At 38.3% G+C, this 14,727-nt stretch overlaps 1 protein-coding gene across 2 annotated transcripts in view; it reads left to right on the forward strand.

The window, feature by feature from the left end:
- Positions 1-14,727, forward strand: part of dek (DEK proto-oncogene) — a 35,932-nt gene that overhangs the window by 11,570 nt on the left and 9,635 nt on the right. For both annotated transcript variants that reach the window (XM_072283573.1, XM_072283574.1), the window contains exons 2-7: positions 5,465-5,616; positions 5,752-5,865; positions 7,624-7,733; positions 8,641-8,735; positions 11,738-11,858; positions 13,518-13,691. In XM_072283573.1, the coding sequence (XP_072139674.1) occupies positions 5,493-5,616; positions 5,752-5,865; positions 7,624-7,733; positions 8,641-8,735; positions 11,738-11,858; positions 13,518-13,691 (738 nt within the window). In that variant the 5' untranslated portion in view covers positions 5,465-5,492. The remainder of the gene's footprint in view (positions 1-5,464; positions 5,617-5,751; positions 5,866-7,623; positions 7,734-8,640; positions 8,736-11,737; positions 11,859-13,517; positions 13,692-14,727) is intronic.

Below are 14,727 nucleotides of genomic sequence, written 5' to 3' on the forward strand. Positions count from 1 at the left end.
CCAGTGCCTGCTTGACATTTGGCAGGGATGGAATGTACAGTGCCTTCAGGATGGTGGTGGTATACTGTTTCAGCAGATAAAATGGATGACACTTGATCGCTAGATGTTCCAGGTCGGATGAGCAGGATTGAGATAGGACTGCCATGTTTGTGCATCATGATAAGTTAATCATGTAGCATACTCTGCCTCCACTACCTTTCAGAAACTCAGCTGTCCTATCAATGTGGTGGATGGTGAAGCCCTTGGGCTGTAGCACTGCATCCAAAATCGTGGGGATGAGCCATGTTTCTTTCCATGAAGCAGATTACACAGCAGTCCTGATGTCCCTCAGGTACTGCAATCTTGCTCTGAGGTCTTCAATTTTGTTTTCCAGAGACTACATTTGTCAGCAAGATAGAGATGGGGGGGGGTGGGGGAAGTATCTAAGGGCTTTGCGTTTCAAGCTTACTTTAAAGGAGAACTTCACACACAACCGAAGTCTGCAGTCCAGGGTCTCCCAATTTTGAGGATTGATAGATTTTGTTTTAAAAGCCTTTAAACATACTTGCTTGCTGAAGTACCCGTGGCTGTGGCTGGATTTCAGCTGTAGACTGTAATATCATAAGCAGGAATATTTGATGATTCCTTTTGGAACTACACATGGAGTTGCCACTGATCCACACCATCTTAAAAAAGTCAAAAGATTCTGCAGATGTTGTAAATCTTTAGCTACACACACTGGAAGTGAAAAAATGTCCAGTGGAAGCAGTTTTGTGGGATAGTCAATTGAACGTGGAGGTAGGAAGATGAAGGAAAGAGGAAGGCTTTCCTTTATCTGGATGAGAGATGAGAGAAGTTGAGACTGAAGTGTGGAAAATAGAACAGATGTCATTGATATCCTTAACTGGTGAGGAAGAAACTCCACTGTTAAGAACAAAAGAAGACATTTTGAAGCTTTGGTACAGAAGATGTTATCAGAATGGGTATAATAGAAGTAAACAGTAGAACAAAATCTTGTATCTTAGTGATCCAGCATTCTGCTTTTCAATGTAAGGAAAGTGTTTGCCATTTTCCATAGTCTCCACATTCAACAGGTAGGTCATTTTGGAAATTCTGCTGTCTTCAATGTATTGTCACCATGGTCATGTCTCTCCACTTTTCAGCTTCCAAAGGGGTCAGTCTTCTAACCATCTAATATTCTTCCATCTTCAATGACCACTCTTCTGGTGTCTTCACTAGGTTCAAATCCTTTGTTCACTGAAGTGTTAATGATTTTTTTAAATTTCTCTGTTCCCATGCTGTGTGACCTAAGTTTTCCAGCATTTGATTTCCAGGATTTTTGATTTTCTTTTGATGTTCAATTGCTTAAAATAAAGTGTTACGTACCCCGTAACTGGGTTGCGAAACCAGCAGAAATGGAACGCTCGTTGGAGTCTGCGATTATTAGGAACTAATAATGTTTTATTAAAGAAATAAGTAATACAGTACTCTAATCGTAAGGATATAAATGTAGCGGGTGAGCAATGATAATATACACAAATAGGGTAATAGGAATCAACCAAGCTCTATCGCAGTCTACGGATTAAAATGATCAGTTTTAAGTGAAGCAGAGTTCACTTCAGTTTAGTGTAGTTCGAAGTAATCGCTGCTGTTGTACCGTTGGGGGGAGAGAGAGATGCAATTTGGTTTCAGGCAGAACTTTTGGATGTCTTTGCAGTTGGTTTTGGGCAGACCCTTTGATGTCTTCTATCCTGCTGTGGTCACTGACTGTGACTCCTCCGTTCCGGATACGATCGTTCTTCCGCGGTGAACCCGGCACCCAGGCAAGGGCGGACACACACCCCAGGTTCCCACCGATCATACCTTTACACCCTGTGAGCCTCTGGTTGGTTCCCGCGAACCGGTCCTCCAAACTCCCACCAACTTGTGGGGGCACACTGCTCTTCCCAGGGTCTCGTGGCGTGTCTCGTGTCTTAGCAAACCTGCTCCTTTTATCCCCCTGCTGGGGTATCGCCTGTCCATCAAACTTCAAATGGTTCAAGTTCAAAGCAACCAGTCTGTCAATATCTGAATTGTGTTTCTTTCCCGTTAATCCCTCTCTTCTCTCTTATTAGCACTTTGAATGTTTCTCCATTGTCTTTCGTTATCTCTCTCATTAGCATCATCCGTCCGGGAGCTCTGCTTGGCGTCACACGTGACAAAAGTTGAACTGTGTACTAAACACTAAATATAAATAATGCAAATAAATGAGCACAAGAAGGAACAAGAAAGCACAAGTTTTCCCAAATGCTTATTGGTATTATGTAAGACTATTCTTGTGCTTGTGTGAATTCAACTATTCAAATCCTCCACTCCAAGGGTGCAAAAGGCCTGCAAAAATCTCTCAAATTTACTAAAGTCTCTTCCTGTGTCTAGTACAGGTTTCCCCTGCTATCCGAAGGTAGAGCGTTCCTATGAAACTGTTCGTAAACCGAAATGGCGTAAAGCAAAGAAGCAATTACCGTTAATTTATATGGGAAAATTTTTTGAGCATTCCCAGACCCAAAAAATAACCTACCAAATCATACCAAATAGCACATAAAACCTAAAATGACACTAACATATAGTAAAAGCAGAAATGATATGATAAATACACAGCCTGAATAAAGTGGAAATAATATATGTACAGTGTAGTTTCACTTAACAGAATCGGGAAGTTTGACCCAAAATCAATTTGTCGAAAAAAAATCGGCACGTACATGCATGTGCACATCACGCATTCGCGCGTCACGCATGCACACATACATGCATTTGCACATCACGCATGCGCACACACCTGCCCGCGCAAGTCTTCATAGTCATGGTAGTTTTTCTCAGGGTAAACACAAGTTTAAAGTGAGCGTCTTTTTTCATAAAAGCGAAAATCCTCTTTCGGTTAACGAAAACGGGTGCTAATGTTGGTCTTTCGTAAAAGCGAAATGTCATAAAGAGGACGTTGGGAAAGCTATGTTTAGAGAAAGAGGGGCACTGCACAGCAACACCAAAACCTCATCTCAACTGTGAAGCATGGCGGAAAGAACATCATGGTTTGGAGCTGTTTTACTGCCTCAGAACCTGAGCAGCTTGCAATTGTTGGGGGAATAATGAATTCAAAATTGTATCCCGACATTTTAAAGGAGTGTGTCAGGGTAGCAGTCTGTCACCTGAAGCTTAATAGAAATTGGATGATGCAATAAGACAATAATCTGAAATGCGAATAAAAGAATGGTTTAAAAAGAAAGTTTGTGTTTTGAAATGGCCAAGTCAGAGTCCAGATCTTAACCCAATTGAGATGCTGTGGCATGCGAGGTAACCCAGAAATATTGATGAACTGAAACAGTTTTGTATGGAAGAATGGTCTAAAATCCTCCTCATTGTTGTGCAAGTCTGATCAGCAGCTACAGAAAACGTTTGATGGAGGTTATTGCTGCTAAAGGAGGTTCTACCAGTTATTAAATACAAGGGTTCACATACTATTTCCACCCTGGACTGTAAATAATTAAATAATGTGTTCAATAAAGACACGAGAAGTACTATTGTTTATGTATTACTAGTTTAGGCATATTGTGTTTGTCTATTATTGTGATTAAGGTGAAAATCAGACCACATTTTAAGTAATTAATGCAGAAAACCAGGTAAATGCAAAGGGTTCACAAACTTTTTCTTGCAATTGCTCAAAAGAAAGGAATTATCCTACACCTTCTTATCACTTACATCACAGTTTCGGCCTCTTCAGCTTACAAACCCTTACAGCACACTATGTTCAAGCTTAGGTGGTGGAAAGCACTTAAAAGCATGTTGTGCAATTTCACACCAGCTTGATATAGACAATAGGTGCAGGGGTAGGCCATTTGGCCCTTCAGGCCAGCACCGCCATTTACTGTGATCATGGCTGATCATCCACAATCAGTATCCAGTTCCTGCCTTATCCCCATAACCTTTGATTCCGCTATCTTTAAGAGCTCTATCCATCTCTTTCTTGAAAGCATCCAGAGACTTGGCCTCCACAGCCTTCTGGGGCAGAGCATTCCATATATCCACCACTCTCTGGGTGAAAAAGATTTTCCTCAACTCTGTTCTAAATGGCCTACCCCTTATTCTTAAACTATGGCCTCTGGTTCGGGACTCACCCATCAGTGGGAACATGCTTCCAGCCTCCAGCATATCCAATCCCTTAATAATCTTATATGTTCCAGTAAGATCCCCTCTCAGCCTTCTAAATTCCAGAGTATACAAGCCCAGTCGCTCCAATCTTTCGACATATGACAGTCCCGCCATCCCGGGAATTAACCTTGTGAACCTACGTTGCACTCCCTCAATAGCAAGAATGTCCTTCCTCAAATTTGGAGACCAAAACTACACACAGTACTCCAGGTGTGGTCTCACCAGGGCCCTGTACAGCTGCAGAAGGACCTCTTTGCTCTTATACTCAATTCTCCTTGTTATGAAGGCCAGCATGCCATTAGCTTTCTTCACTGCCTGCTGTACTTGCATGCTTGCTTTCAGTGACTGATGTACAAGAACACCTAGATCTCGTTGTGCTTCCCCTTTTCCTAATTTGACTCCATTTAGATAATAATCTGCCTTCCTGTTCTTACCACCAAAGTGGATAACCTCACATTTATCCACATTAAACTGCATCTGCCATGCATCCGCCCACTCACCCAGCCTGTCCAAGTCACCCTGTATTCTCATAACATCCTCCTCACATTTCACACTGCCACCCAGCTTTGTGTCATCGGCAAATTTGCTAATGTTACTTTTAATTCCCTCATCTAAATCATTAATATATATCGTAAACAGCTGCGGTCCCAGCACTGAACCCTGTGGTACCCCACTGGTCACCGCCTGCCATTCCGAAAGGGACCCATTAATCGCTACTCTTTGTTTTCTGTCAGCCAGCCAATTTTCAATCCATGTCAGTACTCTGCCCCCAATACCATGTGCCCTAATTTTGCCCACTAATCTCCTATGTGGGACTTTATCAAAGGCTTTCTGAAAGTCCAGGTACACTACATCCACTGGCTCTCCCTTGTCCATTTCCATAGTTACATCCTCAAAAAATTCCAGAAGATTAGTCAAGCACGATTCCTCCTTTGTAAATGCATGCTGACTCGGACCAATCCTGTTACTGCTATCCAGATGTGTGGTAATTTCATCTTTTATAATTGACTCCAGCATCTTTCCTGCCACCGATGTCATTGACCTAGTGCCAACAATTCTGGAATTCTGGAATGCAATAAATGCTGAGTCATGAAGAACAGTGGGTATTGGGCAGGGCATTGAATTGGTCGTGTGGCCTACTAATGCTCTTGCTTACCTTCTTTAATTGTTCTTTTTAAATCAATACTTGATGGTGAGCTTGGGTTGCATCATTTTAAGTACCATGTTATAATGATGATATATTTTTATTAATGCTAATATTAGCTATGTAATTGCTAATGTGCATTTTCTTTGTAATTGACAGATATTCTGTCACAGAAATAGTTGTAAAGATGTCTACACCTGAGAAAGGAGGAAAGGCTGAAGGAACAAAGAAGAAAAATAAGCCTGATAAATCTTCCACAAAAACAGAGGAAGAAAAAATGGAAAGTGAAGAGGAAGAAGAAGAAGAAAGAGGTAGAGTACAAATCAGTCCCTTTTTAATTTAAAAAGCTATAAGTCAAAAATCATTTTAAAGATACATGTTATGTCAGAGAAATGTATACAGTATACATCCTGAAATGCTAAATGGATACCAATTTAATGTTGCAGTTGGATTACTGGAAAGATGTCCTATTGTAGAGGGGAAAAGGGAAAAGAAAAAAGTGGAAAGATTGACTTTACAAGTGACACCATCTGCAAAAGAGACATTTAGTATTCCTGAAGGTAAACATTCCAGTTTTGTGGTCCTAATTCTAGGTTTTAATGTTATTGCTTTTTGTTTTGAGTGGGGGATTGGACCAGAAAGTGTTTGGATAGATCTTGGAGTTCGTGATGCTGTATGGTCTGTGAAAGGAATGGGGATGATTCAATTTTTTTAAGTTTTGTCTTGTGGCAGTCTATGTTCTTGGGTAAATTGTGTTCCTTGGAAGGAGAAGAGGACCATATTCCATTGTATGTGTAATGTAACAGTTGAATTTTAAGGGTAAGATAAGTTCGTACGCAATTAGTAACGAATTGAAATGCCTAAAGATTGAATGTATCGTGAAAGCCATTGATTAGTTGGTCTTGGATGATTTGAAATTATTTTGATCAGGGTCTTAAATAAATGTCCATTTAAAAAATAGAAAATTAATTGTTGAATTTATAATTTTGTATTTGCACAGTTCAGCTGGATGTGTTCAACATGTATTAAACGTGTAAGATTTCTGTTGCCTTAAAATTTTTGAATACATTAGATTCTTGTTAATTGGGGCAAGTACAGCAGCTCTCCTAATTAGCTGAAGTTTCATGGAAATAGTTTAAAAGGTACAGAAAAGACAAATTATAGTTTAACTGAGTAACAAACTAGGTATATAAATGAAATACAGAACAAATTAGAACACTACTGGTGTTATGACAGTGCTATGAAACACTATAGTTTCTAATCGTTATTGACAAAGAACTTCATCCAGAATACGCTTCCAAGTTCTTTTGATAGACTGTAAATGAACAAAATCAGCGCAGGCACCTAGTGCAGATAATGAACTACCTTCATACAATGCTGGCAACAATTGCATCCTCCAAATCTTCATTTTCATTGTAACATTCAAGATAATTGTTGATGTTTTAATTCTTCATAGTTCCTAACTTGTTTCATCCTAGCCATTTCTGGCATCTCCAAGCCCGAATGTTCAAAATTGCAGTGAGCAAATCTGTTCTGAATTGTTTGACTGTTTACTTCTCGCCAACTATCAATGGCAAAAATCACTTTTTTTTAAACACATGCACAGCTGAAGCTATTTTAAAACTTCACTGTACGTACAGTGTAGTGTCGCTGATGGCCATACAAGTTCGTGCAACTGATGCTAGTTAGAAACTATTTGGCAGCAGTGTCCTGTCCCAATTAAACGTCATGGTGTTCAATATAAGCAGCTGCCCTGATTAACTGATTGGACTAATTAACTGGAATCCACTTTACTTTACTGGGGAACAGAACTGAAAGCAAATTGCCCATTCGTGTCTCTCATTCAGATGTCAGTTGTAGTCAAACACAGATATACAGCATGGAAAAAGATACTTTCGCCCACTGGTCTGCATTAGCCATCATCCGTCCATTTATGTTAATCTCACATTGATCCTGTTGTTTTTTAAATTCTCCCCTTATCAACTCCACCCAGATGTTACCACTCACTTGTGCACCTTGCACTGTCCAATTGATCGGTCAACCCACATGTCCATGGGATGTGGGAGAAATCCAGAGTGCCTGGAAGTGGTTCTTGTTAATTATGAAGATGAGTATGTTGGATAAGCACCTCATCCATTATTCACAGGATGTGTTCAGGATTGGAAGTTTTAAGTTGTGGAAGATAAAGGTGTATTGGACTTGGATTCTCTTTAACTTAACTAGTTAAAGTATTTTTTTTGAAAACCTGATGGAGCAACCGTGTGCATTGTTAAAATAATGTGCAAGATATTAATAATTTATGAGTTTGTTTTGACTAGGTAGAGGCACAAGGCTGGGAGAAATTGAGAGAATACAGTATTTCATGAGCAAAACAAAGGCTGAAGATCTCAAAATACTGCACAAAATCTTATACAATAGGCCAGGTTCGGTAAGATGACTGAAAACTTGTTTGTTATTGTTCATTTTAAGTAATTTGACAAACTGTTTTAAAGTTGTATGATTCCAGGACTTTCTAAATGAAATAACATTTTATAGCTTAATTTTATAAGGAGTCCCTTGCTGAGTGGCTTATCTTGAAAACTCAATTGCAATGCAGCCTTTGCACTAGACCAAAACTAGGATTTTTTTTTAATTTTGCTTGAGAAATTTTCTGAACACCTTTAAGGAGGCAGTCCTTTACACAACAATTCATGGGAGCTGGTGACATTTATGTATAACACTGAAGTACCAATGGTCATAGCTGACAATGGCATTAGTCAACATTTTCTGTTCCTTACATAAACTGACACTTCCAACAGGGATTTTAAGTTAATCCTCTCCTGATTGCAATAGATCCTTTTTTATACCATGGACCAACACTATTAAGCAAGGTTGCGAACCCCTGCAATAGAGTTAAGTTCAGTGTTAATGAAGTACAGACCAAGGATTTAAATCTGTATATTCTGTGGCATGGCTGTGCTACTCACTAAATGCAAATACCTAATCCCACTTCTGCCTGTAAGGTGTTTGTACGTTTTCTCCATGACTCTGTGGATTTCCTTTGGTGTTTCAGTTTCATTCCACCTTTGAAAGACATACCATTTGGTAGGTTAATTGGTCATTGTAAATTGTCCCATGATTAGGCTAGGGTTAAATCGGGGGTTGCTGGGAAGTGTGGTTCGAAGGACCGGAAGGGCCTACTCCGCGATATAGCTCAATAATAAATAGAAATTCTACTTACAATGGGAAGGTATGATGCCTTTGTTTTTAATACTCTAATACAGTCAGTATATGTGACATTTACTCTGAATACCCTTTATTAATGAGGTTTTTTTTTTGTCTTTGATGCTTTTCAGCTTCCCACATTGAAGAAAAACATTCGTCTCTTCACTGGATTCTCCTTTGAAAGTGGCAGTGACCAGCACAAGAAAAAAGAAGAGATACTGAAAAAGTGAATGACCAAATATTCAATTTTCGTATTGCATGCTATTAAGAGTAGATGTTCCAAAATGGAATATTATGGATAAGAACATTTAAAATGCTTTTACCTTGATGTCATTAATTGGGTTTAAAGTAACTGTACATGTATTTAGTGTGAATTAAATTTGTCATTTGAGTCCAAGTAGTATCGAAATATAATTCTGCTATAACACATGTATCCATAACACAGTTGGATACAATGCAATTAATAGTGATAGGAACACTATTTACATTACACGGTCTGAATTGGTGATAACATGATGTAGTTTGGGAACCAGAGAACCACTTAAGGGTCAATTCTGAAATAGACAACCAGGACAAAAAGCTGCCTGGTTGGAGGGAGGGTAGGAAGAGTCATAGGTGTTGCCACTGTCTCTCAAAAACACCGGCTGCTAGTTTCACCATGGGAGGACATTGGAAATTGAGAAGTAAATGTCACTATTAGAAATTGTGCAACCATACTTGTGTGCAGTTTGTAATGTAACTTGTATAATTTAGTATTTTAGCTTGCACTAACATAACAAATTTAATAGTTATTTAAAACCTTTATTTTTGAAAATCCTCCTGGAAAATTTACTTATTATGAATCTGAAACTTTACCCCCAGTTCACTTTCCTATTGACACAATTTTTTAAATATAATTTTCTACAATGCAGAGTTTCTTTGGAACACAGCTTACTAGGATGGTTAATACATTATCAGGATCCTAATGAAGTGGCTTGGCCCAAAGCATCAACTGTTCGCTCTTTTCCTTGGACGCTGCCTGACCCTGCTGAGTTCCTCCCGCATTTTGTGTGTGTGTGTGTTTCTTGGATTTCCAGCATCTGGATTTTCTCGAGTTTGCGATTGATACATTGGCCTCAATTTTCAAAAATTGGAGATTCAGGAATTATTTCATTGGATTAGAAAATAGCAAATCCATTACTCAGAAAAAGTCCTAGGAAAATTTGGTTATCATTAAAACTGTTGTAGCAGGGCACAATTAAAAAAGAAGTCACAGTAAACTAATAATCACCATGTCTTGCTTTTCTGAAAGGGAAATCCTGTTTGATCAATTTATTGGAGTTCTTTACAGAATGATGTGGGTTGTGAAAAAAGGAGGAACTGGTGGTTGCACTAGAATTTCCAGTAGGCATTTGATTAGGTGTTACATCATTGGTCTTTTGCAAATCAAACCTCCGACTCCAGGAGATAACATATGGTGTTGATAGAAAGCTATTGATCAAGCAGAAAATGGAGCAGGCCTAAACAGTGTTAGGAAAGAAAGTTGTGAAGTGAACTTGAAGAGACAAATGTTAAATGAATGGGCAAAGGATTTGGCTAATGCAGTGTAATGGGGTAAATGTGAAGTTGATTATTTTGTCTAAAATTGAAACTACAATATAGTGAGAGACCTTTTAAGATGCATAAAGGTATGAGTGCACTTCTGCATGATTTGCAAATGGCTAGTTGCAGGTAAGCAGAAAGGTAGGAAAACAAGGAAGTAGTTTTGTTTATTGAACACAAAATTAGGGAGCCTATTCAATTTTATGGGCAATTATTGAGACTACATCGAGCTATTGCACATAGTATTGATCTCTTTAAGGAAAGATGTTAAATTAGAAGCAGTGAGGAAAGTACTTGTATTCAGTTAAGTTTAGAAAAGAGAAAGGGAACTTGATTGAAATGTAAGGTTCTAAGGGGTCTTTACATGATGAATGCTTCCTCCAGTGGGAGGCAGTTCATTGTTTGAAAATGAGACAAAGTAGAAAAGAGAAAGAATTAATAGTTCTCAGCTCTGGGGTCATGTTAATGCCCTATTTTGATAATGACAGAGAGAGCATGGAAATGGGTCTCAGCCTTGCAAGACCATGTTGACCAACAGCTGGCTGTTTGCACTAATGCTGTGTTAATCACATTTTTTTATTTTTACAGCTTTAGCTTCACTCCACCTCCCCCCCCCCCCACTTCTTTCCTCCTTCCTCACAATTTATATCACTTTATTTGAAGCCTATGTGAATAGTAAAATAATAATCCCTGTAAAGGGGTAAAGAATGCATTAGCTCAGTCATACTGATATTTGCATTTGAAATGTATATTAGATTAAAAATTGATTATCAGGCATCTGATTAGTTGGAAATTGTGTTTGTCTGGCATCTGGTTTACTCACTAGTCTGGAATGTGAATTGAAAGTCCACAGTGCAAATAGAGAGTGTAGCTACTGTCAGAGGTCAGGAGTGTTGCTGGGGCCTTGATTTGCGCAGCCAGGGCTATGGCTTTCAACACCAAGTATCAGAAATGTGCATAAAGTTTACAACTGAAACTGTGGTCTGGAGAGCTTGCATCTTTCCTGCTCCATTCAACTCATAGAGTTCACCGGAAAAAGTATTATACCACTGCATGACATGAAAGAAAAACAAGTATGTTTCAGTATTAGTTTTTTTTAAAAAACCTGATAATCCATAAAATGTGCTAATTGAGCATCAACTAAGTTCTAAATGGATTATGTTGGAGTTCTACTTTTCGAAAGAGCAAAATCATTTTTTTTTTCTTGATTTACTATACTGTTTGTAGAGCTTTACACTTTTATTTCATATGCCTTATCAACCTATTCCAAGAACAACTTTATAAAAATATGAACCCAGAATTAGTTAATATTAAATGTCTTCATCAGAGGCAGTTGCTGCTTGAAGCCAGCTTTGTCTTACAGGACCTTTTTGAACTTGGAAGGTCAGCTCAACTGGCCCTTCACATCCAGGTGAAGTTTGGGTAAGCAGCATGCAGGTTCCAAAGACCAATGATTGCCTTTGATAATTCACTGACAAAGACTTGGCCTTTGACAAATGGACAAAATACAGGAAGGCACTTGAAGACACTTCATTTTTTTTAATGAAAATGAGTGTGCTTTCTAATGTTTGTACTGATCAATGGATTCATTTTTTTTTGGTCTACCATCTTTCTCTCTTTCCCCCCCCCCCCCCCTTATAATTTTAGGAATCCAATATCAGTATTGAAGGTGATCTGTACTGTCCTGGATCTGGAAAGAAAGGGCACTAAAGATGAACTTGTATCAAAAATTTTGAACTTCTTGATGAGACCCAAAGCATCTGGGAAGGTAGATGTTTTGAAATCTGATTTGCTTATTTGAAAAGAGGAAAAACTCTATGCAATTTACACTCATTTTAATATTTTAATTGCAGCAATTAAAGTATGACAGCAGGGATTATCTGTGTAATACCACTCTAAAACGTGTAAAAGGCAGGTTATTAGGAAAAGGATAGGATTAATCTCCATTTGGAAAACTGGGGATTAATTAAAAATGGTCAGCATGATTTTGGCAGGACAATCCTATCTGACCAATTTGGATTTTTTTTTTGAAGAGAACTAAATGTATTAATGAGGGCATGATTCCATGGTGTACTTTTACTAAAGCCTTCAATGAAGTCACGTGAAATGGATCGGTGGTTAGAGCCCATGGAAGCCAACGCAAGTTGGCAAATTAGGTCTAGGTTGGCTTGGTGATGGAAGCACAGGGTGACACTGGTTTTAATGATTGGAACCATGTGACCATTGGTGTTCTGCATGGACTGATGCTAGGCCCTTATTTTAGATGTTAGTAGTTCAGATATAATGTAATAGGCAGGGTTAGTCAATTTGTAGATTACATTAAAATTGGTGTTCGTAGGATAGTTCAAGGCTTCAGGTTAATATTGATCAATTGTTAAAATGGGCAGAGTAATGGCACATGGAAGTTAATCCTGATAGGTGATCAGTAAGACATTATAAATGATTAGGCTTTGGGGAGTATTTTGGGACTTTGGTGTAAAAAGTCCATGAGTCCTGTAAGGTAACTAAGGTGGTGAAGAAATATGAAATGGTTGGCTTCATTAACCAGGACAGAGAATACAAGAGCAGAGAAATTGTGATGCAACCTTATAAAATACAAGTTGGATGACAGCTTGAGTTCTATGTACATTCCTGCTTACTAGAGTATAGGAAGATGTGTTTGCACTGGAGGAGCTGCAGAGGAGATTCTTGGGATGTTGCCTAGAATGGAGTGTTTCATTTAGGAGAGGGTGGATAGCATGAAGTGAAGGAAGATATGATAGAATTGTGCAGAACTAAAAGGCATAGATGGTAGAAATATTTCCTCATAGAGGGGTCAAGAATTAGAGGGCTTGAGATTTGAGTAAGAAATTAGGAAGTAACCTGAGGAGGTTTCTTCTTGAAATCTGGAATGCACTGTAAGTAAGTGATGTGGCAGGTACATTTAGATTTTATGAAGGACCTAGACAAGCATTTGAATCATAGAGACATAGAAGGCTATGGACCAAGGGTTGGTAAATGGGATAAACGTAGATGGGTCCTGATGGGCAGGTTGGACATGATGTGCCTTTCCTTACTATGTGACTCTGACCTTGGTAACGTGTGCTTGTTTTTTCTTATAACTATCATCAGAAAGAAGTTTATAATTAGGTTTGTTTCCATTATCTGCTAAAATTAATTTATAATCACAACCAAAATCTGTGAACCAGAATAAAATTATTACTTTTGATATTAGAATGTATTAATGTACAATAATTTTATTCATTCTCATGTACAAAAAAATGCAACATCATCAAAAATACTGCAAAGAAAAATTTAGGACCACGCTTACTATCTTTCAATAAAAATATTACAGATCTTAACCATATAGTCTCATTACTTTGCAGGTTCTAGGTATGATACTTAAATAAATCTAACAAAATTATTTTGCTTTTAATTATATATGTAGTCACTACCAAAGCCCAAGAAAAAGCGTCAAAAGGGTGGAAAGAAGGAAAGTTCAGGGTCCAAGAAGAAATCAAAGGCTTTAGAAGAGATTCTTACAGATGAATCCAGCAGTGAGGAAGAAAAGAAAGAACAGGAAAAATCTTCACATGAAAGCGATGTGGAAGAAACAGTGGAGGTTTGTAATTATCATTCCTGAAAATGTAGAGTTTTTTGCCCCCTTTGCAGGGATTAACTAGTTATTTTTAACATTTGTACTGATCTATAATTATAAGAGTGAGCAAGGCCTCCCCAAAACATTTGACAGGTGCCAAAGGCAGTATAGGAGAGAGCAGAGGCCTCTGGGCATGCTGGAGTCCATGCTAGCTAGGTTGAGGGCTGGCTGCTCCTGTCGGTGCTGCACTGGTGCGTGATGAAGACTGCTGGTTGCAGAAACGTGATTCCAGGACGAAGTCCCATGTACCATCAATCTGACCACGATGCTCAGGCACTACATTTTTTTTATGACTCTGTTTTTCTGCTGTTTTAACTGCATCTTGGCCCTGGAGGAATGCTGTTTCCTTTGCATTTCTTTCACTAGAGAATCTAGAACTAGGGTTTACTATTTAAGAGTAAGAAGCTGCATAATAAAAACACATATGAACAAAGTTTCCTTCTGTCAGGGTCCTGAGCCTTTTTGTCAAAGGATGGTGTTTGCTGATTCTAGCTACAGTTTCATGGGAATTTTGAACTATGAAGTCATGAACTGTCTTGGGTGCTTTTGTAAATTTAACTGAAGAATGCAAACAGAATTCAGATGAGATTTGAAGATGTATTACCTGCTGTTTCAATTTTTGTTTGGTATGCACTACATAATTCTTGGATCTCTGTCCTGGTAATTGTGATGAGCTATATAATAACTGATTAGGTTCTTGTTGCTACATTTGTAGCATCAAAATTATTTTAAACTCCTTGGTATTTATATCTGACAGTTAATGATTCACCAACTGAAAAGGTATCTGGGTGTACTGTTCCTCATTCATTAACCAAGGGATTTCAAATATATAGATACAAGAGAAGAAATGCTGTAAGATTTTGATTCTACAGTATGGGTTAATGTTATGGTATTAGTTATGCACAGAAATGAAAATTAAGTCCAAGTAATGACATATTGATGCGATTGCATTTAATACATTTCATTGAAAAAAAACTGAATTCTCTGCAGTTTTTATTTT

The sequence above is a fragment of the Mobula birostris genome, chromosome 19 (genome assembly GCF_030028105.1).
Source record: "Mobula birostris isolate sMobBir1 chromosome 19, sMobBir1.hap1, whole genome shotgun sequence".
Classification (NCBI taxonomy): Eukaryota; Metazoa; Chordata; class Chondrichthyes; order Myliobatiformes; family Myliobatidae; genus Mobula; species Mobula birostris.